Below are 24211 nucleotides of genomic sequence, written 5' to 3' on the forward strand. Positions count from 1 at the left end.
ATGATTTAGCTGTCACAGGAACGGGCAGCATGGTCATCCAGGCACGTTCTCACTCACCACCACTATGCCTAGAGGAGGTTTGTCCATGCTTCTTCATGGTTTGATAAGGAAATGAGACTTGGTGGAAATTTAGTGAAAGTTGGAAATCAGAGCTCACAGTCAGTGTTTGAAGGCTCCAGTAAATGAATCCTAGTCAACTGACTCTTCAATAAGCCTTTGAATATTATCTCCTGCTAATCCGGATGCTGCAGGGAAAGAATGAATCTAGGATGTAGTAAATGGTATGTAACACCCTCGGATCAATTCTTGTCATATATGCTGGTTAATCAATAAGTAACATCCCTGAATACATGCTTCTTCTAGATTAATATAAAAAGGTCCTAGATAGATATTTTTTCAATGACTGGTTTTTTTTTATTTTAAAACATTGTGAGGAAGTTTGCTTGTAAAGGCAAGCTATTTCCTAGGCAATACACTCAACTCCTAAACGAACACTTACCTATGGAACCCTGGCCCTCCGTCAGTTACCTTGTACTGTTAGGAGTGGACATTCTAAAAAAGCTTCAACAGAAATTAACAGCAACTGCAATGATATAGCAGCATCTCCCACTGACAGCGGGGTTTTCTCTCTAAAGGGATGTGGGATTAATAGGTTGAAAATTCTCTTAATCTGGAAAAAAAAAAATGCGTCCCCACCTCTCTCTATCATTTCTGTGCCCTCTTTCCTCTGTGTACAAGTGCATTCTGACCGTTAAGCTTGGGTGGAAAGTTGAAAGACAGCTAACCAGCTACACCCAGCCAGAGCTCCTGGGTGGAGGAGCAAAGTTCTAGGGCTGAGCGTTCCTTTCTCAGCGCCTGGCGGTGCAGGCGCTCGTGGATACCTGCCCTGCCTGGCGCCGCGTCTGAAGATTCGCCTCGGCGGAACAGTTGAGTCTCCATCTGGTTACCAACCCACCCGAGCTTTCTTCTCCTCCATCACCACCTTCCTGCCTCCCCCTCCTCCCCCTCCTTTCCGTCTTCCCTCTCCACCCCCGCCCCCAATCTCCTCCTCTTTTTCTCACTACAAGCGGTGGCGGATGCTGAAGCCGAGCGTCACTTCGGCTCCCACGGCAGACATGGCGACATTGACAGTGGTCCAGCCGCTTACTCTGGACAGAGGTAAGGGAGAGGCTGATCCATCAGGCCATAGAGTCCTCACCATTTCCCCCTCCGCCCTGCCCAGTCCCACTGGGACAGCAGGGGATGCACTCGGCCAGGGGAAGCTGGGCGAGGAGGATCAGCCCAGGAGGCTTTCGCGCCCGGAGCAGGATACTTTCTACCCCTCTCTCCTCGCCTGGTTCCCGCCGCCCCTTTTCGCTGCGCTTTCCGGGGCGTGGATGTCTTGCCAGGGTTCCGATGCTCCAGCCGCCGGTCCCAGTCCCTTACCGGGTCGCCTCCGGCCCCGGCTTTGTTGGAGAGGATGTGCGGGGAACCGCTGAGCGCTGGTGACAGGAGGTTGGAGAGGGGGCAGAGAAAGCTCTCTCTCAGCTAGAGCAGCAAAGGGACCAGTGGGGGAAGCCAGCTAACAACTGCCAGCCCTGGGGAACCGGAGGGAGGAAGTTTGTCCCCACGCTGGAGACAGGGTCTGTGCAGCTGACGTGACTGGGAGATCGCCCCGGGGCGGGAGGATAGCTGGGTGCATGGCATGGGGCTAAGGAGCCACTGAACCAGGGCGCTGCCCTCCGGCGAAAGGGCAGAGAGGAACCCGGGCAGCTTAGCTGGCTAGGGGACGCTGCATCCCGGAGGCTGAGCAGGCTTGGCTCCGAGCTTTCCGTCCGGAGCTGCGGCTTGGGTGGCTGGGTCGCGTTGCTCCCTCGCCTGCAGTTCCAGGGCGGTAGCAACTCTTGTCTCCTGCTCCAAACCAACCTTGTTCTTCCCCAGTCAAGTGTACCTCGGTGCCTGGGCTGCAGACATCGCAGGTACAAAGCGCAGGCTAGGTAACAGTTTAACTTCTAGCCTGTGACCTGTGCGTCCTACTCTTTGGCTGCATAGGAAACAGCGTTTGCTGCCTCCTCAAACCTTCCCAAACCTGGTTACCTGTTTCTCCTCTAGGCTCGAGGCCTGCCGAGTGCACCCTAGTAGTACCTGACTGTGAGTGGGAGTTTCCTTTCTCCCTTCCCAGTGTAGGTACTAGGGCGCCAGAGTCCCTGCTCTGCAGAGAGAGGGCACCTCTAGCTCCTGTCCGCTGCGACGGGGCTTAGGACCCAGGGCAGCCATTTGAAAATGCTGTGCTCAAAAGAAAATGATTTAGTCCTTGTCCCTCCAAATTTTCTCTTTCTGGAGGATTAAACTAGAGGGCCCAGCAAGGCAAAAAGAGCATCCTGCTGCGGAGCACAGTGGCAAAGCTGGTAAACTCTGTTTGAGGTTCTTAATTTGGAGACATCTCTGGTGACTTTAACTCAATCTTTTGGTGTCAGAACAGATATTATGCGGTGCCCATAGCAACCTTAGTTGGGGTAAGAGTTGAAAAATAATTGATTTTTATGTTGGGGAAATGTTCATTTACGGGCTTGCAAATTAATAACAGTAAAGAGCTCAGAAACCTGTCGTATAATCTATGATTTTTTTTACCCCAATATCATCTGTACTAAGCAGGATAAAACCATTGCTGGTAAGTGCCAAGCAGATGGCATGCTATTAAAAACGATGGGTTTCCCAAGTATTTCTGTTTTAATGTGATGAGCTCTTATATTGTCCCATTACTAAATTACAGTCATTAACCATCCCAAGTTTAACTATGTTAAACAGCCCAAGTTCTAACTATGTTAGAAGCAAACACTCCAAAAGACCACATACCCAAACAAGTTCATATCCCACTACTACTATTACTAATACAATAATCCCACTTTGAAGGGGTTATCTTAGCCCTTAGGTGTCCCAGGTGGTTGTTTAGAGGAGGTATTACCCAGACGATTTAAAGTGGATTCTTGTTTATATTCAGATGGTACCTGTCCTGTGATTAGAGCCATACAGTAGCCCCAGAAGCAAAGCTAAGTTAACTATGTGAATATCTGAATGAATGAACCATCTATCCTTACTGGCTCTAACTGCTTGGTGAGTGAAAAGACTATCAATTGAGTGTCTTCTCTCTACTTCATTGTGATAGTACCTTAACATGATCAATTAGGTAACTTTATTATTAGACTGATGAAATATGGGATTCTAACCTTTGACCTTGAAAAGGGCTTGACTCGGTTGGTCATTAGGGATTTGGGGCTGATGATTGCAATACTATGCAGTTTTAGCCTAACTTAGGTTTCAGTGTTTGGCCCCCTACTGGAGACTAGATCACACCAAGCTCTGGGGTGCCATTTGATATACTCTACATTTGCCCACCCAAAGGCTTTTGTCCCCATCAAAGCCTTTATAACTTTTGTTTATTTTGTGTATTACTCTTGTCCCCTCCAATGGGTGGAGCTCCTTGAGGTATGAGGCCATTTCTGGATCCATTCTTGAATTCCTTATAGAACCTGACTTGTGGTAGAAATCTAAAACTAATGTAGATTCGTGTTAGTGAACTAAAACCTGAAGTAAATCAAGAACTGTTGATGATAGGGATTTCAGAGCACACGGAGATACAATCCATGGAGTCACAGCATTGCAGAGCCAGCAAGGTTGGTAGAGTACCCAGAGCGAAGCTGTTAGGAACCTTTCCTCTGTTCGCTTGGTGGATCTCCATCAGCCACAGCTACTTACCAAGACTTTGCCTTTGTTTTTTTTCCAAAGACAGGGTTTCTCTGTGTAGTCCTGGCTCTCCAGGAACTTGCTTTGTAGACCAGGCTGGCTTTGAACTCGGAGATCTGCCTGCCTCAGCCCCCCCCCCTCCCTTAAGGGCTGGGGTTAAAGATCTGTAGGACTGCAGCTGGTGGGCAACGGGGAAGAACAAAATAAAGGTCTTGTCAGGGACAACCAAGTGCATCTCAGCAAATCAGAAGACACATACTATGATTTTAGGGCTCCCAGTTCATTTCTAGTGTTTTCATTTACATAAATATAAAACTCAAAGGAGAAGAAAATAGATTTTTTTTGAGGCTATGCTATCTCAAAATGGGAGATTTAATTCTTGCCTAGTGTCCTTTGGCAGCACATATACAAACATACATACGTACATGCATACATACATAATGTATGCATATATATGTGTGTGTGTGTGTGTGTGTGTGTGTGTGTGTGTGTGTGTGTATACACATATATAGAATCTTCAGGAAAAGTTTAAAACAAATCAAAGCTACAGTGTTTGAATTAAGGTTTGAATTAAGGTTTACTCTCCTTACATTCAAATGCAGTAACTGAAAGTAAGACTCTTAGAAGTCACACTCATCTTGTTTTTTTGTCTGGGAAGTAAGACTTTAAGATCTAGGCTGGCCCAAAGGGATGGTCAGGGTGACATGGGGGCTTTCACATCTCTGTGTATAACCAAATGTCTCACTGCGCCAAGACGTTGGGCTAGCCAGCACTGCAGACCTTGAGGGTGGCTACAGACAGAGTAGATCCCTGTTTACTATTTCCTGATAGTCTTCACTTACTTACGGAGGCCCCTCCTAAAAGTCATGCTTTATGTGGGATCAGTGTGCTGAGAAGCCAGACAAATGATAATTATAATTTCTGTCATAAGTAATGGCCACTAGGGACAGTTTTATTTGAAGCCACAAAATGACTCATTCATCCATTTATTCTATATACATTTGTCACCTGTTGCAAACTAGATGCTATGGGAATGCAAGATGAAAGGTTTTCTGCCTCTAGAAATCATACGAGTATGCCAGGGGAGACAAATGGTAAGGGACTGATTTTCTAAAAACTATTGAGTGTCAACCTTATTCCAAATGCTGCTCTAAGCACTTTGGTAGTGCCCATTGAGCAAAATGCGTGAAATCTAATGGTGTTTGCATGCCAGTGAGAGAGATACAGTGAATACATTTATACAAGTATGAGGCTGATGGAGTAAAAATTAGACTGAACAGATAGCAGGGGCCACTGCTGCAGATCAAGGAAGGACCCCTTGAGATTGTGACATTTGAGATGAGCACTGGAAAAAGGGGGAGGAAACAAGCTTTGTCAATAACTGGGGTCTCAGGAGGAAGACAACAAGCCTTCAAGCACATCACAATAGCTACTGTGAAAAAGCAAGAAAAAGAGGAGCCCTAGACAAGGGTATTTGAAGATGGTAGCCAGGGGCTCAGATGATGTGTCCCATGATGGAGTACATGAAAACATGATCTGAAGAAAACAATCAGAGGAGAGATTATGGGGGTGAGAGCTACTTGGTTGCTGTTGATCGAAGAAGGCTCACAAAGTAGGGAAAATTTTCAGTTGTTCTTCATGTATTATGTTAATATGATCTTTAGAAAAAGCAGTCATAGTGAAGAAAGTATATATAACAGCAGTTCCAGATTTACTACTTATTACCATCCAGTTAATACTTCGAGAATGCAAAAAAAAAGTTAAAAATTAAAACTATCAAGAAACATTATGCCAGAATGATACATCTTGGGTTAGAAATTTGGTTACACAGGCCAACTAAGTGTACAGATCAGCTTTATACCAGGTTTCATTGTGGACTAAAGTATCATATATGATAATTGGATTTTCAAAGATGCACTAAACACCAGCTTTCATGGTGCTATGCACAAATCTATAACTTGAATCTAAGTGGTCTTAATATGAGATGTCTAGTTTGGGGTTTAGACAGCAGTATATATAGTTTACCCTGTGGCCAAGTGAAAACTCTGATAAGGAGATGAACATGAAATTTATCTCTTCCCAGCTTCTAAATGTTCTCAGAACCTCTTCCTATTTTCAGAGATTGGCTTGGCCAGATTTTTATCTCTAAAACTAGGAATGACCTTCAGCTAAACTCAGGGCAACAAAGTAGAGTTTAGCCCATGATACTCAACACTGTCATCTTTATAGAAAACAGAAATACTTTGCTGTATTAAACAGTGAGTCCTTCCAGACAGTTTCTGAGGGTACAGTAGCTTCAGCTCTCCTTCGAGTCCAATTTCAAGGTCAGAAAGGATAATATGAAAAATTCCCTTTAAATTTTCACCTTTGTGTAACTTTTCCCTTCAAATTAAAAACCAAATGGCTTTAAAAAAAATTATGGCCTACAATGTGATAATATAAAACCTATTGTAGAAAAAAATGAGTAATTTAATTTTTCTATGGGTCTAGAGAGGTAACTCTGCAGTTAAGAGCAAGTACTGATCCCAGAAAAAATTTGGCCCCCTGACCCCATGTCAGTGGCTCACAGCCACCTGTAACATCAGCTCCAGGGGATCCAGTGCCTCCAGCTTTCTTGGACACTCACACTCATGAGGACATAGTCCCACACAGAAAAAAAAAAAATATATATATATATATATATATATATATATATATAATGCATATATATATGCATAATTGAAAATGAAGTAACTATTTTAAAATAAAATTCTAGGAGTTAATTAAAATTACACAGTTTGCAAATCTTTGGTGTTTGGTGACATGATCAATACTTTACAACCTATTTTTGTGTGGCTGTAAGGCAAATGGTTGCAATTGCCATTCATCTAACTTTTCTGTGTTTCAACTTCAATTTGGACAAGTTGCAAAAACAGAAATGGAAACTGCCATGTCTTGGCTTCTTTTAATCATAATTTAAATTATTGATTAAACTAGTCTTAAGTGCATTTCCTCATTTAAAAAGATCAAACTTTTGTTCTTTAAAGTTTCTACTGGGAGACCAAGAAGTTTTATATTGTGGATTTCAATTTTATGGGGGAAAATAACATGAGAACAAATATTGAATGTCAGTGAGAATCCCGGTTTGCCACAGTCTTCATAACATTTGTGATATATTAACATTTTCTCGTTCCTTTTCACTTTTCACGGCATACAGAGCCTTGAAACCTTCCAATTCAAGCCCTGGGCAGCCTATAGATTTTTCTAATCAACGGCATTCACCAGTTTTTATAAAATCTGTATTCAGCTGAAAATTGCTTTTGCTCGCAGTCCAAAGAGGGACATTTCTTCTCTTGCACCTCAGTTTTCTGTTTTTGTTTTTATTTGGGAGGAATTTCTTAATGGCAGAAAAAAAAAAGACAAGGACGAAGAAAAATAAACGTGACCATTTTAACTACTGTTTCAAAATTATATGCCCGATGATCTTGATAGAAAAAAAACAAAAGGTTAAGAATATGTTGTATCTCATCCTAAAGCCTCACCAACATCAGCAGCCTGATATATTTCAGCTTATGAACATTAAATGGTTGCTTACTTTAAGAAAATATTTTCTGGAGGCACCAATAAACATTTTACAAACTATTTTTGCGGAATGCCTTTTTTGGTGTCATCCTGCCATTCATGAAATCAATGTTTTTACTTGGTGGTGTACTTTTATGGATCACTATAGGCTCCTAGCCATACAGTAGAGCATAAAGAACATTTACTGAGTAATAGGACCCTAAAATACTGCACATGCAGTGACTGCTTTAGGTTATCTCCTGGTCAGTGTGTGTGTGTGTGTGTGTGTGTGTGTGTGTGTGTTTCTGTTTATCTGTATGTAGTCCAGCAAGTGATCAGCAACAATAAGAGGCCCCATTGTTGATCTTCATAATCTCATCTCCATTTCCTGCATTGATCCTCCTGTTTTAGTTAGTGACTGAACCAAACCTGTAGTCACATAACAGGACTGTGAAGGCTTTTTTTAACATGAAGAGGGGGCCATGGAATCATCTGCCCCCCCCCCCCAGTACACAAAAATGAGCTACTCCGTGATTTTATTTTCACTACCAATTAATGAATGATAAAACAGGTCAAGATGGATTTACTTTGAAAGCACTCTCTGTTGACCAAAAAAGTCTTTAAAAGTCACAAGGATCCCACCAATTCGTTATGTCTAATCAATGGGATCAAGAAGTTTTGAAGATGGAGTTTTGCTAAGTAACGTGCTAGCTGCACTCAAAGACTTGCCTAGTGAAAGCAAGTATGCCTAAAACCACTTAAAAGCCACATGGGATGGAAATTTCTTTTGAAGTTGTACTCAGGCATCTGTCTGTGTCGTACAGAAAACACAGAGCTCCTGGTTTAAACTAATCACCACGTCTAGAAACACTGGAGCAATTTCAAGTCCACCTGGTTCTGTTCTTGTTGTTTACTTGCTCAGTGTTGTCATGGTAACATTCATTCTGCATATAATCTTCAAGCAGAGAATTGCCATCACCAAAAAAAGAAAGAAAGGAAGGAAGGAAGGAAGGAACGAAGGAAGGAACGAAGGAACGAAGGAAGAGAGAAAGAAAGAAAGAAAAGATTAATGGAAGTCACAGAATGTTCACAAGACTTAAAGCCCCAGGTTATATGGCAGAGAAGTAAGCACCAAGTGACAGCTGGGACTGTTCAACAGCAATGGAATACTTGAGCACTATGACTGAGAAACTTCTGAAAATGATATTGAAGTAAATTAGAGAACAGTAGGTTGAACATGTATCGCGGCCTTGATAAAATGCATAAAGATGATTTAGGGAATGACAGACTAAACTATCTGGTGGTATCTCTTAGCAGAACATAATATAAGGCATATTATTGGAATAATAAAATACGGACCTTTAGAAACAAAAGTGGGGATTCTGCAGCAGGTACATGGGTCGATGAGAATGGACTGGATAAATTTCATAGGCACAGCACAGCTGTGTTCCACACTCAGGATGCTATTAGCTGTGCAAGAGGCCTTGTTAATAACATGGAGCTACATGAAGTGGGCTTCTAGTGGTTGAATTCTACTCTAAGAAGGAATGGGTCTCAGTCCTCTGCATTGTTACTGAGATTCCAGCTGAGTGCTATGAATTACATTTTAATCAAATGTATTGGTGTCATACAGCTTGGGAAAATAAGAAATAATTGGGCCAACAATATCAGTATTCTAAGATTGTGCCTAACTAAAATGGCAGGTTACAGTGGAGCAGATAAAATTCAGTGGAAGGAGGTGCAGGTTTCATGCATTACATGGAATCAAGTCAGAATGTGATTAGATTCACATTGATAGCATTGGTATAGACAGGACAATCTAATTCAAGAGTGGTTGATTTGGAAAATATTGATCATTTTATTTAATAAAGTCAAAACAAGCTGTGTGAGTAAATCATCAAAATATTAAAAATCAATCTCTTTAAAATTAAATGGAAAACTTATAACAATACTGTAATAAAATACTAGTATTCTATAATCTATGGGGGATTTTAAGAATTAGCAAAAATTTTCAAATTTAGGCATCACTCTGTTGGCGTGTTCCTCCTGCGAGTGATGATTTAGAGCATAATGAACACTATCACAGTCACAGAAAAGTTGCTCAACTGATATATGACAGGTAGCAGCCGACAGACCTAAATCCATTTGTCATGTAGACAGTTTAGTATCTAGAATCCCCAGCTGTAAAGGCCTGCTTAAAACTCACCATCCTTATCATGGCATTAACTAGAAGCATGAGTTAAATATCTAGATTCCCTCTCAGAGGGAAGTACCACCCTACTCAGCTGTGAACCACAGAGTTCCTAGGAAGGAGGATGGTTCAACATTAGGAACTACTTTACTGTAAAGTTTTACACGCGTGATAAAATGTCAGCTTACTATGTGATTTCAACGTAACTTGTAGTGACCTCTAAGAAGGGCTTCTCTTCAACATGATAAAGATTAGCTATCAAATGCAATGTTGAATGCTGCTGAAGTTTTTCTGGTCCTGCCTGGCCCACAATCAGGACAAATCTCTCTCATCCACCAGTCCCACAGCTGCTCAGACCCAAATAAACACACAGACACTTATATTATTTAAACTGTTTGGCCCTAATAGCTCAGGCTTCTTGCTATCTAGTTCTTATATCCTAAATTAACCCATTTCTATAGATCTATACCTTGCCACATGGCTCATGGCTTACCGGTACTTTACATCTTGCTTGTCATGGTGGCAGCTGGCAGCATCTCCTCACTCAGCCCTCCTGTTCCTAGAATTCTCCTCTCTCTTCATCCCACCTACACTTCCTGCCTGGCTACTGGCTTGTCAGCACTTTATTTATTAACCAATCAAAACAACAAATTCACAGCATATAGAACATTCCACAGCATAAAGGTAAAACATAGAACAGTATATTTAAGCTCAAGAACAATACAAAAGATTTAACCAATGCTATAAGAATCAAGGAAGCAAGAAATATGAAGGAGGTATCAAAATTACCTGTTTTCAGAGTATTCAGTTATCAACTGAAAAGCTATTAGAAGGCATAACTGAATTTCCCAGAGACAATCACTAATGCCACAAATCAGTGCTCACATATCCAAATAGTACTTAAATTGTAATCTCATATCCAAATGACAAATTTTAAAAGTCAATGAAAAGGAAAAATGCAATAACAAAATAAAATAGGAAGGCAGGAATAGCACCGTGTGGCACACCTGCTGTGTATTTGAGAAAAGAGGACAAAGAGGGGGAAAGATGGACAAGGTCTCTCAATGATGTGCACACTTCCCAGTTAGGGTAGAAACCAAACATTTTAACAGGTGAGAACACAGTGTGACTCCAGAGAACAGTAAGTACAGAGGAGAAAACACTGAGAGAGTGAAAGAGACTTACACAGTGAGTTCTGGAAGGCTATATGAGGATGTGGCATCCAAGAAGAAGCAGGCATTGTGCAAAGTGGAAGAAGTGAGTGCAAAGATGATCATTTTGATGCTAAAAGCAATGGAAAGAAGAAGTCAGAGCATAGCAAAAGAAGGGGGTAGATGAGAAAGGATTCAGAACGGGAGGTAGCAATACCTACTTTAAGTACTCAAGGAGAAGATGGAGAGCAAATGCTGTGTAGAATGTAAATAGGCATCACAATACTATTTTTCTTCAGTCTCTGCTGTTTTCTCCATCATTTCAAGGGTACCATCTTGCAGAAGCAACATGATGCTTAAAACATACTGGCCAGAGATGTCCTGCCTAAGTTTTATATCCTTGCTTTTCTACAATATTCTCAGAAGTTGCTTCACTGTTTTGAGTTTGTTTTCTAATCTGAAAAGTTGCAAATTGTAAAACTAATACTAAAGAGATATATTTGTTGGCTTTAATATTCTAATATGTATAAAATAGTCAGACCAGGTCTGACACATAGTAAACACTCAATAGCCGTCATCATTTCTTCCCTGAGCCCTGGATGTCATGTGATCCCAACATTCAGTCAGGGCAAGGATAGAGAATGCTTCCTTTATCACCATACATGCAGAGGCTGGGACTACACTTAGTTGTGGATTCAAAAGTTGGAAAGAGTTGTTGGAAATGCTTGGAGAGTCAAACGAAATGTTTCCTGTATATGCAACTAACTGTCTACATACACTTTCCCTAAACTGTTCATTTCTTGATAGGTCACCAATGATCTTTAAAAACTCCATTAGGACACCAATAAGAGGTGACTGAAAATATTGCTTTACATAGCTATCACTCTAAATGTACACGATTTTAATATTTTTGTGCATATGATGAATGTATGTGCATGTGTAGCTGAGCTCCCATGTGCCATGATGCCGGTATGGAGTTAAGAGGTTGATCTCAGGTGTCAGCCTTTTCCTTATTGCTGCTACTATTTATCAGTCTGTATTACAGGCTAGCTGGCCTCCAGTCTTCTGGGGGATTCTCCTGTCTCTGTCTCCCATCTCACCATAGGAGTACTGCTCACGTAACTTTCTAATATCTACCATTGTATACTTTGGGGTATCATAGTAATACAAATATATGTTCCCCAATATTTACTGAATGAGTTATTATTTTGGCTTGTATACCCTCAAGCAAGCAAATGAGGAGAGGACACAGGGGGCAGAGTTTTATTAAACAGAAATATTCCCGAGTTTGTTTGCTTTGAAATTAGGTTGTTGCCTTATAAAACTATTGAGCATTGTGTTCATGCACATTATACAGGGAAAAGATAATTAACAAACTTTATTTTTTTCCAAGACAGACATATATTCAATAATGGCTTAGGGTGTGCTCAATGGTGTGTTTCTAAATATAAGTTAGCCATACACAGGTATTTTAATAATGTACTAAGAAGATGAGAAGAAAAGATAAAAAGTGATTTTTGGCTCCCCCCACCCTTTTTTAAAGTTATTTAGTTGTAAAGGGACTTGTGACTCTCTGAAGCAAATGTGGTATCTCAAGGAAGGAGGTCTGGATCCAGATGGCCAAGTCTCAGTTCAGTCTTTCCCTTTACAGTCGCAGGCATATAACCTCCACCTCACTATGCTTATAATCGGTGCATGCTGGTTAGGTCTTGTCAGTTGATACAGACTAGAAATTCCTGGAAGGAAGGTAACTCAGCTGAGGAATCATGGTCTCTAGATTGAACTGTCTTGGGTCATTTTCTTAATTGACAATTGAAGTGGGAGATCTCAGACCCCTTATGTACAATGCCACATGTAGGTAAGTGATTTTGGATTATTTTATCAGAAGGCAAGGTGAGATTTGGCTTGGAAGATACACAGTTTGGGTATGGGCATGAGTGTAACTGGAGCAAGGAAACTATTTTAAAATGTAAGCCATTGTTTGCCTTTATATTTTTTAAGCAGACCAAGTGAACGCTTAGATTCTGTGAAACAAAGAAAAATCTTTGTAAAATTAAAAAAGGAAGAAATAAAGGAAGGAAGGAAGGGAGGGAGGGAGGGAGGAGGGAGGAAAGGAAGGAAGGAAGGAAGAAAGGAAGGAAGAAAGGAAGGAAGAAAGAAAGGAAGGAAGAGATAGAAAGGTGAGCAAACCATGAAGAGCAAGCCAGCAACCAGTATTCCTCCAGTGTCTCTTCTTCAGATCCTGCCTCTAGGTTCCTTTCCTTGATGTGAACTATATAAGCTATAACATGGAATAAATCCTCTCCTCCCTAAGTTGCTTTTGCATCATGGTATTTATCACAGAAATAGAAAACTGGAGCACTATGCATCCTTGGTGTATTTTTATTGCAATCCTCTTTGTTTTCCTTGTAAAGTGGACAGTAATGAGACTTCCTATCATGAAGTTGTGGTCAACGTTAGCTGAGAAGACATACACAAACAGGTATACACATGCAAGTGCTCAAATGTGACCACCCCTATAGGAAATGCTCAACGGGGAGGGGTATCCCCCGTCTCTTCCTCTCATGGTCATGCTTACCTCCCCAGTGCAGTAATGACAAAGGCTTGAGATATTGATATGCATTTGCCCTACCACCCTGATGCTTACTGTGCACAGGGGCTTGGAATGGTGCTTAATTTCTGCATGCTGTATGTGTCTTGTGTCCTGTTATAAAAACAGTGACACCTCCTTTGCATGGTCATACATGTCTTTGGTTCTCTTTCCCTTCACTTAGCCATTCAAGAAAGAGCAAAGGAAAGCCTGCCATCTGACAATTGCCAAGTTAAGTGTTCAGCATAGCAGTCCAGGTAGATAACTTATGAGGATGCAGTTTGGAGTCATACAGCCATAGTTCATACACATGATCACTGATGGCATGCCAGGCATTATTCTTAGCTCTGTACATATTTCATTTCAGTCCATCATTAAAACGAACGTGTGAGGTAAGTGTAAGTATTATTTTGAAGCGTCAGGAATTCAGTCACAAAGAGTATTTTAGCTTAGGTGGATTGATTCTTAACCCCTTGAGTTTAATGGCTATGCAACACTTCCAAGAACAAGTTCATAGGTCCGTAACATAACACACACCGAGGAATATGAACTTGCAAGGAAAAAATAGAGGCAGCAATGTTTGCCAAGGCTTCAAAGGAAGGCAGGTCAGAGGAACACAGGAGAGCATAGAGTAGCCACAGAGGAAAAAGAGAACAGAGATCTTCTCTTCCCTTACAAAAGTATATCCATTGTGCTGCTACAAAAGATTGATTTAAATCATGTATTTTAAAATTGCAACATCAATGCTTGAAAATAGCTGGTGGTTAATACGTGGTTGTGCTCATTGTTTACAGTGGTTATTCTTCAGTTGAAAAAGAATCTATCAAGAGCATTATCAGAACACGCCGGCAATATCATGTCTTTTTCCTAGTCTGTGCCAATGGAGCAAGAGACAGTGAATGACCTTCAGAGGACCTTTCAGTCATCTTTAGTGAACAAACAAAACTTTATATTTTGGAATTTTGACAGATTTTCACAAAGGTAATAGAGCCCCAAGTTCTCTTTCCCTGCATCCATTGCCTCCCAGCAGGAAAAGGAAAGGGGATTTGGGGATATATCATGACCTGAATTGCATGCTCAAGAAGAAAATTGTAGTTTCTATTTTTCCCAGCTTCAAGAGCAGTTCTGAGCATCCTGAGGTGCATAGACATACCCTGCTTATCCATCCTAACTCAAATACATGCTCTGGGGTTGTAGTGTGGATTTCCTTGGCCCAATTACTGTAGTCTATCAGTTAGTGTGGAAGAGGTATTCTACCTAGGAAAAGTTTAAAGGGATCTGAAGTGTCCTTTTTCTTGTGTAGTTTCCATTGGCTGCTTGCTTTGGTTTTTCTGAAACAGGGTCTTATCCTGTAGGCCAGACTTGCCTGACATTCACTGTATACACCAGGCTGGCTTCAAACTAGCAGCAGTCAGTTCTTTTGCTTCTGCTTCCAGAGTGCCAAGATCACATGCAAGAGCTGCCACACCCAACTGTCCTTTAAGCTAAACATTTTTATTAATTATTTCCTACCACACTTGTGAGATTAGCACAGTTTTCTTCTGCATATAGCATGCATTTTCTAACAAATGGAATTTGATTAAGCGAAAAGCAGAACATAATGTAAATGAGACAGCAAAGCTGACTATATAACACTGATGGAATGTTGACAGTTATCTTGAAAGGTCAGAGGGAAGTTCTGCATTTCTCCAGTTTTGACATATTTTAGTGAGTTGAAGTGGACACACAAATGCTCTGGATGAATGTTGCATTCTGTGGACACTCAGATATCAATTTCTTCTATGTCAAATATCCAAATACTGCCAGTTAGGCATACTACAGATTGCTACCATTGGGGGGGGGGATGTTACAATGACAGACTCTTATTGAATGAATGGTTCTTGTTCCTTAAAATGTGTGTGTTGAAGTTGTGTTCTCCAATGTGAAAGTGCTTGTGGTTGGGATTATTTGGTTTAGATTATGTCAGAATGGTGGGGATCCCATTATTGGACTTCTGTGTTCATAACAAGACAAAGATTCCTCGGTATCTCTCTGCCCACCATTCCTCCTTCCTTCCTTTTCCCATTCTTCCTTCCTTTTTCCTTCCTTCCTTCCTTCCTTCCTTCCTTCCTTCCTTCCTTCCTTCCTTCCTTCCTTCCTTTCTTCCTTCTTTCCTTCCTTGTCTCCCTTCCTTTCCTCTCTTTTTCTTCTGCAATTTGGTTTCAGCTCCCTCCGCTTCACCTTGTCTTTATCACTCCACCTCTCACTCTTTCCTCCTTCCTACTCACCTCCCTTTAGACTCCTCCATGTCAAGATAGATACAGAAAACCTCTGTGTAAGCACAGAGGGTCATCTCTGGGTCAAACCCAGCAGAACCTTCGTCTAGAAAATCCCAGGCTCTAACGAGAAATATTTCTCTGCTCTTTAAAACATTATCTGTACTGTTTGATTATCATAGTCATTTGGCTCATTCAAGTGACTATAACACAGCACTGCCGCTCTCTGGAGACTCTATTTTTAGGACACGAATTCTATATATGAGGTCCCTTGTTGTTGTTGTGACTTTGAATCCCAAGCCTTACCTAATACCATTACACTCATGACTTGACACAAAATACCCATTTTGGAAGGATAGATGTAGTCAGACACCGGCATGGCTAGAGCTAAGGCAATGCCTTCCTCTTTCTGTGACAACAGCCTCAAGAACAGTCTTTCCTACTTAGCTGAGCAAATGAGCCATGGCAAGACCATTTTACATGTCTACACATTAAGATAGACCTTCATGCCTTCACACGTTCCCTGCTGGAAATACCCACCATGCACACGCAAACACATTTTAGGAAGCTGCTACCCTTGAGCCGCTTCCCGTTGTTTTCAGAGCTTTAAAAGAATATACCCTTATCTTTTCTTAGAAGTTTTCTTGGAGATGGGGTATATAGCTCAGTAGGTGGAGCTCTGGACCCATGGCCATTAGGCCCTGGATTCAAGCCCCCACTGTAGAAATAGGAGGAGAGGAGCGCGATGAAGCTCCTACATGAATGTGTTTTGAGTTGTAAGTTTCTGTAAATGATAATTTCTTCGAATGTAAAATAGTTCTGCCCAATTGATTTCCTTATAGGAATTGACCTTTTACTGATGTAATACAATCCCCTGAGTGTTTACTTTGTACCCTTTGTATTGGTAGCCCTAGGGTCTAGAGTATATAGTATAAATTTAATTTTTCTTTTTTGTTTGTTTGTTTTCTGTATTTTGTTTGTTTTTCAAGACAGCATTCCTCTGTGTAGCCCTGGTTGTCCTGAAATTCACTCTGAAGCACAGGCTGGCCTCGAACTCACAAAGATCCTCCTGCCTCTGCCTCCTGAGTGCTGGGATTAAAGGCGTGTGCCACCACCACCTGGCCTGTTTTTCTTAAAATTATGTTTTATATATATATATATATATATATATATATATATATATATATATATATATATATATATATATTACTTCCAATCCCTCCTTCCTGTAAGTCCAGCTCTAGATCACATATACTTATGATTTATAAATGCTGCCTACATTTTTAATGGTTGCAAAACTCAAGAGACTATTTCATGACACACGAAATTGGATTAAGTTTCCATTTCACCATCCACTTATAAAGCTGTATTGGAACCCTGCTGTGCTCCACCATTCACATTTTTCCATGGCTGATTTGACCCTAGAACTGCACTGTTGACTGGATGATACAGAGACAATGTATTCAGTAAACCTAAACCGTCCACTCAATAGCAGCCATAGTGTCCAACAGCCACAGCCCCCTCTTTTAAGGCATTAAGAAGATAGACCAGAGCCAGATGGTGGTGGCACACATCTCTAATCCTACCTACCACTTGGGAGGCAGAGAGAGATGAATGTCTGCGTTCCCAGCTATCCTGTTCTGCAGAGTAAGTTTCAGGATAGCCAGGTCTATACAAAGAAACCTTTTCTCAAAAAACAAAGGGGGAGAGAGAGAGAGAGAGAGAGAGAGAGAGAGAGAGAGAGAGAGGAAAGGGAAAAAGGAAAAGAAAATAGAACCCAGAAAGAAAAATTGTATTTATTTATACTTTCAATTTACCATTTGTGGAGCATTATTCTCAACCGTCAGTGTTAACCATGCACCTATCACAGAGGGCTCCTGTCTTCCTACATTCAGGAGCAGACTACAGTTGCTTGTTCCTTGTCCCTTACTCGTCTGGTGGAGGGCCAAAGAGCCTCAGTGTAGGCAAGGCCACGCCTGCTGGATTTCCCCTTTGAACTCTCTGCTTCTTTGGCTGCTCAGATACAACCCTTCTTGTGTGAGGTAGTTCTCTGCCCCTTCCTACTTGGAGGAGGCCTCCCACAGTTTTGGCATGGGATCTGGGACAAAGGACCATGTTCCCCCCTCCCACCTGGGACCACACGCTTTTCTCTTTCTGACTGGTTGTAGCACTTGTTCATCAGAAGTCTTCTACCAATGTGACTTTCTTACTCAGGGAAGAATTCACAAAAAAGAGTCTTGGAGGGTCTGTACTTTGAGAGGGGAGATGCTATACTATCAGCTGGGTCACACTTGGATTTCTTTCAGTTTTGTTTTTTGTTTTTTTTTTTAAAAACAACAACAACAACTAAGTTTTTCTTGCCTGAGTATTTCTTGCACTGGAGTTGCTTCTTCCGATCTTGTGCTTGCTTCACATTTTTGCGTGGAGGGGTTTCTATACTCTTCACTATTAGAGTTTGAAAACTTAGATCATCTTCTGTAAGCCATAATTTATCTAAAACTCCACAGAGGGAAAAACTTATGTTCCTAGTTGAGAAGGCAGACTGAAAGCATTTTTTATCTTAGGCCTTTATTTTCACATCTGAGCCACTATTTCGCTATGCAGACTACGTTGTTGCTCATGTTACAAATTAAAATAATTTTAGAAGCTAATTTAGGTGAATCTATAAACATGGCAGGCTGAGTGAACACAGAACCTCTCCCATTACAAAAGTTGAGGTATGCAGGATAAATTTCAACCATCAAAAAAAAAAAAAAAAAATTCTCTGCTTTAGACTACCAATGAATTGAAATCTTCAGTTGCTGGAAATTATGAGGGAGCGCTCTAATGGTAAGGGTGTGAATTACATAAACATTTAGGTAGAGGCAGAGAGAGGGAGATGAGAAGGCCTCATATAGTCCCAGACTTAGAAATAAGCCTCATGGATGAGTCACAAGTAATGGAAGTAAGAGAGTAGTTCTGCACTGTTGCATAGCAAAGCGCATCACAGAGCATGCAGTCTATGTGGCACCTATGCAGCCCACCCAGGCACACCTTACTCAAGGTATGTCCATTAAATGATTCCCAGGCTAGGAATTTATCACCCACAGTCCTGCAGTCTTTTATACAATAATCACACAGAGGCTTGATATTATTGGTAACTGCTTGGCCATTAGCTCAGACTTATTATTGACTAGCTCTTACACTAAAATAACCCATAGTTCTTATTTATGTTTAGCCACGTGGCTTGGTACTTTTTCTCAGTTCTGCCATCATATCTTGCTTCCTCTGTGTCTGGCTGGTGACTCCTGACCCAGCCTTCCTCTTCCCAGAGTTCTCCTTGTCTGCTTGTCCCACCTATACTTTCTGCCTGGCTACTGGCCAATCAGCATTTTATTTGTCAACCAATCAGAGCAACACATCTTCATAGCATACAGAATTACATCCACATCAGTACTCTTAAGGAACATCTGGCTGTCCCAGCTTCTGGCAGGTGTGCCCTGCAAATAGCCCTTGGCAAAAATGTGCTCACAATAAAATATCTGTATCCACATGAGGTGGACAGAGAACATGAGCAAGAGTCAATGCGTGAAACAGCAGCACATGAATAAGCCTGTGGCACACGCAGAGGCAACAGACGTTCAGAGCAAAGACTGTTGGAAAAAAATGCAAAGTCAGAGACATAAATATACGTATGACTAAAAATACGTACTTTCAAAAATAGAAGATGTAAAGTAAGTGCATAAAAATAATTGAAATAACAGGAAAAATTGAAAAGGGGCACATGAGTACACACACCAACACACATGTGCTTTGAAACATGCCAACATGCACCCATACCACACAGAGAGGAAAAAAAAAGAATGCTCAATGACTTCTTAAATATGAAATTAAATTTTCTGTTAAAGTTTTACAAACTTCAGTCTATGCATGATTCTATTATTCTGTATCATCTCCCAGCTAGTGTTGTCCTCTTAAGAGCCAAGTACACTTTAAGCAATGCTGTACTCTAGCCTTATTTTTTAAATGACTTGACTTTAAGCAAATCTTGACATAAGTGTTAAAACTAAGTGAGCTATGCTCAGCTTTCATTTTTCTGAGACAGAGATCTGTTCATGCCATCCCTTACACTGGAACCTTCAGTGTCTTCTCAGCGTCCACCATTTCTTAGTGTAGCCATCCTGTGGCATTTTCCGACAACTGGGTTGATAGCTTCTTTTGCAGTATCCCTTGTTATCAATTGTTAATGCTAGCATTTTCAGTTCTTTTCACATATAAACATATTCTTCTCTCTCTGAACTTGCTGTTGCCTTGCTTAGAGTATCTTTTCTTCAGAAAAATGCCTTTTCCTGAAGTTCATTTTCTATTCTGAAATTTCATCTCTCCAGAGTGTTTTCTACCATGTGTGATGCTGTCCACCCCCCACCCCACTTCAGGCCATTCTTTATTGCCTATCCCAGCTCCATTTCTTTCTTATAATTTTTATTAATTTATATTATTAGTTTCCTTCCCCATTTTTTTTTGTGACAGTATACCTATCAAAAGCAACTTAAGGAAGCAAAATTTTATTGTGGCTCCATCTTTTTAGTGAAGTCAGATTAGTAGGAGCTTGAGACAGTAGGTCATGGTGTGTCTACAGTCGGCAAGAGAAGAGCAATGAATGCTATTCATCAGCTCATTTTATCCTCTTTATTCAGTCCAGGACCCCAGCCCATAGAATGATATTGCCTACTTTTAGGATAGGTCCTCCCGTCTCATTTAACATATTCAAAATAATCTCTCAGCCATTCCCAGAGTCTAACCTAGTTTAGATAGTTCCCTACAGGTATTCCCATAGGCTCGTTTTCTAGTTCATTCTGGATCTTGTCAAGTTGACAATCAATGATTACACTGACTATTTGCCAAGTATTTATTTATATGTAGTCTTTGCTCTCTATTACTTTTATCTCAAGTGACCAGACAACCATGTGGCACACTGTAGATTTTTTAAATAAATATTTATTGAATTCATAAACTTATGATCTGGGTATTATATGTCTTGTTTAAGGGAAGGTCCCTCTCCCTCCTCCTCCTTCCTCCTCCTCATTATCGTCCCTTTTATTTGTAGAAAATTCCAACCTGCCTTCTTATCATTTATGCATCAGACTTATCAAGGAATGAGAACCTTCTGTGTGTGCTTCCATTGTACCTTTCAACGTACTTTTGTAAGTTCCTTCAATCACCATTCAAGAAATAATGAGATTCCACCATATTGAAGTGCTCGTTCTGGGCTCCAGTGTTGTAGTAGTAAATGTGGTAGTAGCAGTCTGAACTTGTTCTCTAGTGGGGGAATGGTGAGAGATAGGCAGCGATGAGTAACATATAAACACACCGTACTTCAGATCATTATGAGACGGTGATAAGAGACAAAGCAAACGAGAGTGTGAAGAAGAGGCAGTTGAGGCCGGGGCTTGCGCTTTTGAAGACTGTGTGCCCTTCTCTCACATACTGAGCCATGAGAGGGATTTTGTGGGAGAGTTACATGATCAACCGATGCTTACATAAGCTCACTCTTATGTGTGGGACACAGGCGAAAGCATAGGCAGAGAAGAAAGTTATTAAAACTACAGTGTTAGAGGTGATAGTAATGCGGGGATCAAGGTAGTAGTAGAAAAACAAAATAGCGTCCTTGATCAAATTCAGGATAAATTAAGAAGACTAAGCTATCATGATTTGGAAAGAGAGCAGATTTATAATACAAGAGTAACAAAAACAGTTCTAGGAAACCAGGTATCTAGGCTGTGTGTCTAAATAAACAAAGCCACCCTTACAGACGGGAAATGATACAGGTGGGGAGTGGCTATGGTGCTGAGCAACATACATTTTGGACATGCTGAGACATCTATAAAATATCATATGAGGAGTTTGACTTAGCAGCAGCTCTATGCAGCATTCTGGAACTCAGAAAGAATGTCCAGAATGAAGACGTAAATGTAGAAATTACCAACATATAGATAACATTTAATACCATCTGGAGATGGAAAAGATGTAAAATTTGAGAGTTTTTTTCTGAGCAGTTCAAACATATATAAGTTGAGAAGACTGGCCAGTGGGAAAGTCAAGCCAGTGGGGACCAGAAACCAAGCATATGAGTGTTTTAAAGAGATGGGAAGGATTATGTGTGTACAGTGCTCATGGGTGAAGAACAGTGTCCACCAGAAATTAACCATTGATCTAGCAGTGTACAGGTCATTGATGGACCTGATATTTAGTTGAAACAGTAGACAGGAGCTTTATTGGTATGAGCTAACAAGAGTTGGAGACACATACTTGAAAGAAAGGATAAACAACTTACTAGAATACGCACTTTCCAAAGATCAGAGAATGACCAGAAGTCTAATGGAAGAGAGGGAGGAGGAATTGCATGAGCAAGCGGGGACAGGTCAAGATCATGATAGGGAAAACCCACAGGGACAATGAACAGAAGCTTGTGGGACCTCACAGACAGTAAAGGAGGCTGCATGAGATAAAACTAGAGTCTCTGCATGTGGGTGACAGTTGTGTAGCTTGGTCTGTTTGTGAGCTCCCTGGCAGTGAGACCAGGATGTAACCCTGGTGCATGAGCTGGCTTTTTGGAGCCCATTCCCTATGGTGGGATGCCTTGTTCAGCTTTGATACAGAGGGGAGGGGCTTGGTCCTACCTCAACTTGATGTGCCAGGCTTTGATGACTCCCCATGGGAGGCCTTACCCTTTCTGGGGAGTGGATGGGGGCTAGAAAGGGGAGGAGGAGGGAAGGGAAACTGTGGTTGATATGTAAAATGAATAAAAAATTTTAAAAAGACAAAGAAAAAGTTAAGAGAATGACAGCAGCTAGATGAGAAATAATACTCAACCATACTTCAAATTCCTATCTGTAGTAGTGGTAAGAAGTATATCTTGTGGTAACAAGTACATCTGTCTTCTTGACTACTTTGAACAAAGTATGACACCTTCCCCCAAGCAGAGGCTCAACTACATAAATTTGGAGAACTAAATATAAGTTAAAATTATGACAGAGAATATATTAGCTATGAAGTAGTTTCCTTTACACTACCTTTTAAATTGGGCAAGAATATATATATTGACACTGGAGAAGAAAAGCAATCACAGGTCATATGATTTTTCTGAAACCAGTCACTAAGTCTCCAACTGACCCAGTAATATAAATGTTACACACCACCAAATGTTTTAGAAAAACATGCACCATGAAAAATTAATTCAGTAAAGATATTCAAGGAAAGTAGTGTTTCATCAGCCATCAGAGTCTTAAAAAGCATAGATAAGGACAAGGGGTGTGTTTTTCTTTTGCAAAGTAGGGTTTAATTCAAATTTTCACAGCATCTGGACCTGTTCATTAAAACCAGACTGCCCAGAGTTCACAGCTATGTGTGAAAAGTTTCTTCATTATGGAGCGACAGTGCACATTTATTGAATGGAACATATTTGTACAACATGAGGCTGGGAAGTTGTAGTATAATAGATGCAAAACCCGACATCTGGGGAGCTGCAGACATGAATGAACTATGGAAAGACATGGTGGAACATGGGTTGATGGGAGGTGTAGATGATTGACTTCCTTGGATGGAAACTAGGTGGTGCCATGTATCAGGCAGGGAGTGAAATAACCAGAGGTTCATATTTACTAGTGAATTTGAACATTAGTAGTGGAGTAAATTAACTACGTGGAGAATCGAATTTTTACAAAAAAAAAAATTATTCTGGGAGATTTTGTTCAAGGAACATCGTTGAGCAAGACATCGATAATAAAATAAATTGGAAAATGGCTGGGTTTTTTTTTAAATTAATAGATACTACTTTACCTGGTGACATACTTTGTAGATCTTCAGAGTGTATTAAATATGCAGACAGTGCAACACTTTAACAAACTCTTTGTCTTTTAATTATCAGTGACATCGACCATTTTCCTGTGGTATCTGGGTGACATGGCCAGATTTTGAGAAGTTAGGGGAATCAGACAGAAAGATAAGCTCTAAGTGAGATGTGAGATTGACTAATAAGTGGTGAAAATAAGTACAGGAAAACATCAAAAGGAAACATGTCAGTCCATGAAGTTGATGAGATTAGCTTAGTACCGAGTGAGTTTCCAGAAGCAGGGCATAAACTGTCAGAGCTTTTGCATAAGAAAACAATTCAAGACTGGAATAAAATGTTAGAAGCCTAGATACCACATAGTATGTGTTGCTGAAAAAAAAATATCAGTATAAAGCTCACCTTAGGATCTTTTGTTTTTAATTTAAAAAAATTTTTTGTATTCATTTTACATACCAACCACAGGTCTCCCTCTCATCCTTTCTCCCACTAGCCCACCCCCTCCCCGCCTTCCCCTTCTGACCAACCCCCATTCCCTCCTCCAAAAAAGAATGTCCTCCCATGGGGGGGGGGCAGCAAAGCCTGGTACCTGCAGTTGAGGTAGGACCAAGTCCCTGCCCCCTGTATCAAGGCTGAGCAAGGTGTCCAGTAATGGGCTCCAGAAAGCCAGCTCATGCACCAGGGATAGATTCTGATCACAGTGCCAGGGGCACCTCAAACAGACCCAGCTACACAACTGTTCCCGTATGTAGAGGGTCTGGTCCAGTTCCATGCAGGTTCCACCGCTGACGGTCTAAATTTTGTGAGTTCCTATGAGCTTGGTTCAGTTGTCTCCGAAGATTTCCCCGTCATGGTCTTGACCCCCGTTGCGATTATAGTCCCTCTTCTCGCTCTTCCACTGGACTTCCATGACTCAGCCTGGTGCTTGGTTGT

At 41.0% G+C, this 24211-nt stretch overlaps 1 protein-coding gene across 1 annotated transcript in view; it reads left to right on the plus strand.

Moving 5' to 3' along the window:
- Positions 1 to 800: 800 nt before the first annotated feature.
- Lin7a (lin-7 homolog A, crumbs cell polarity complex component) overlaps positions 801 to 24211 on the plus strand; it is a 142410-nt gene continuing 118999 nt past the window's right edge. The window contains exon 1 of the mRNA XM_036169886.1: positions 801 to 1158. Coding sequence (XP_036025779.1) covers positions 1077 to 1158 — 82 coding nt within the window. The 5' untranslated portion in view covers positions 801 to 1076. The remainder of the gene's footprint in view (positions 1159 to 24211) is intronic.

This window comes from Onychomys torridus, chromosome 20 (assembly GCF_903995425.1).
Source record: "Onychomys torridus chromosome 20, mOncTor1.1, whole genome shotgun sequence".
Taxonomy (NCBI): domain Eukaryota; kingdom Metazoa; phylum Chordata; class Mammalia; order Rodentia; family Cricetidae; genus Onychomys; species Onychomys torridus.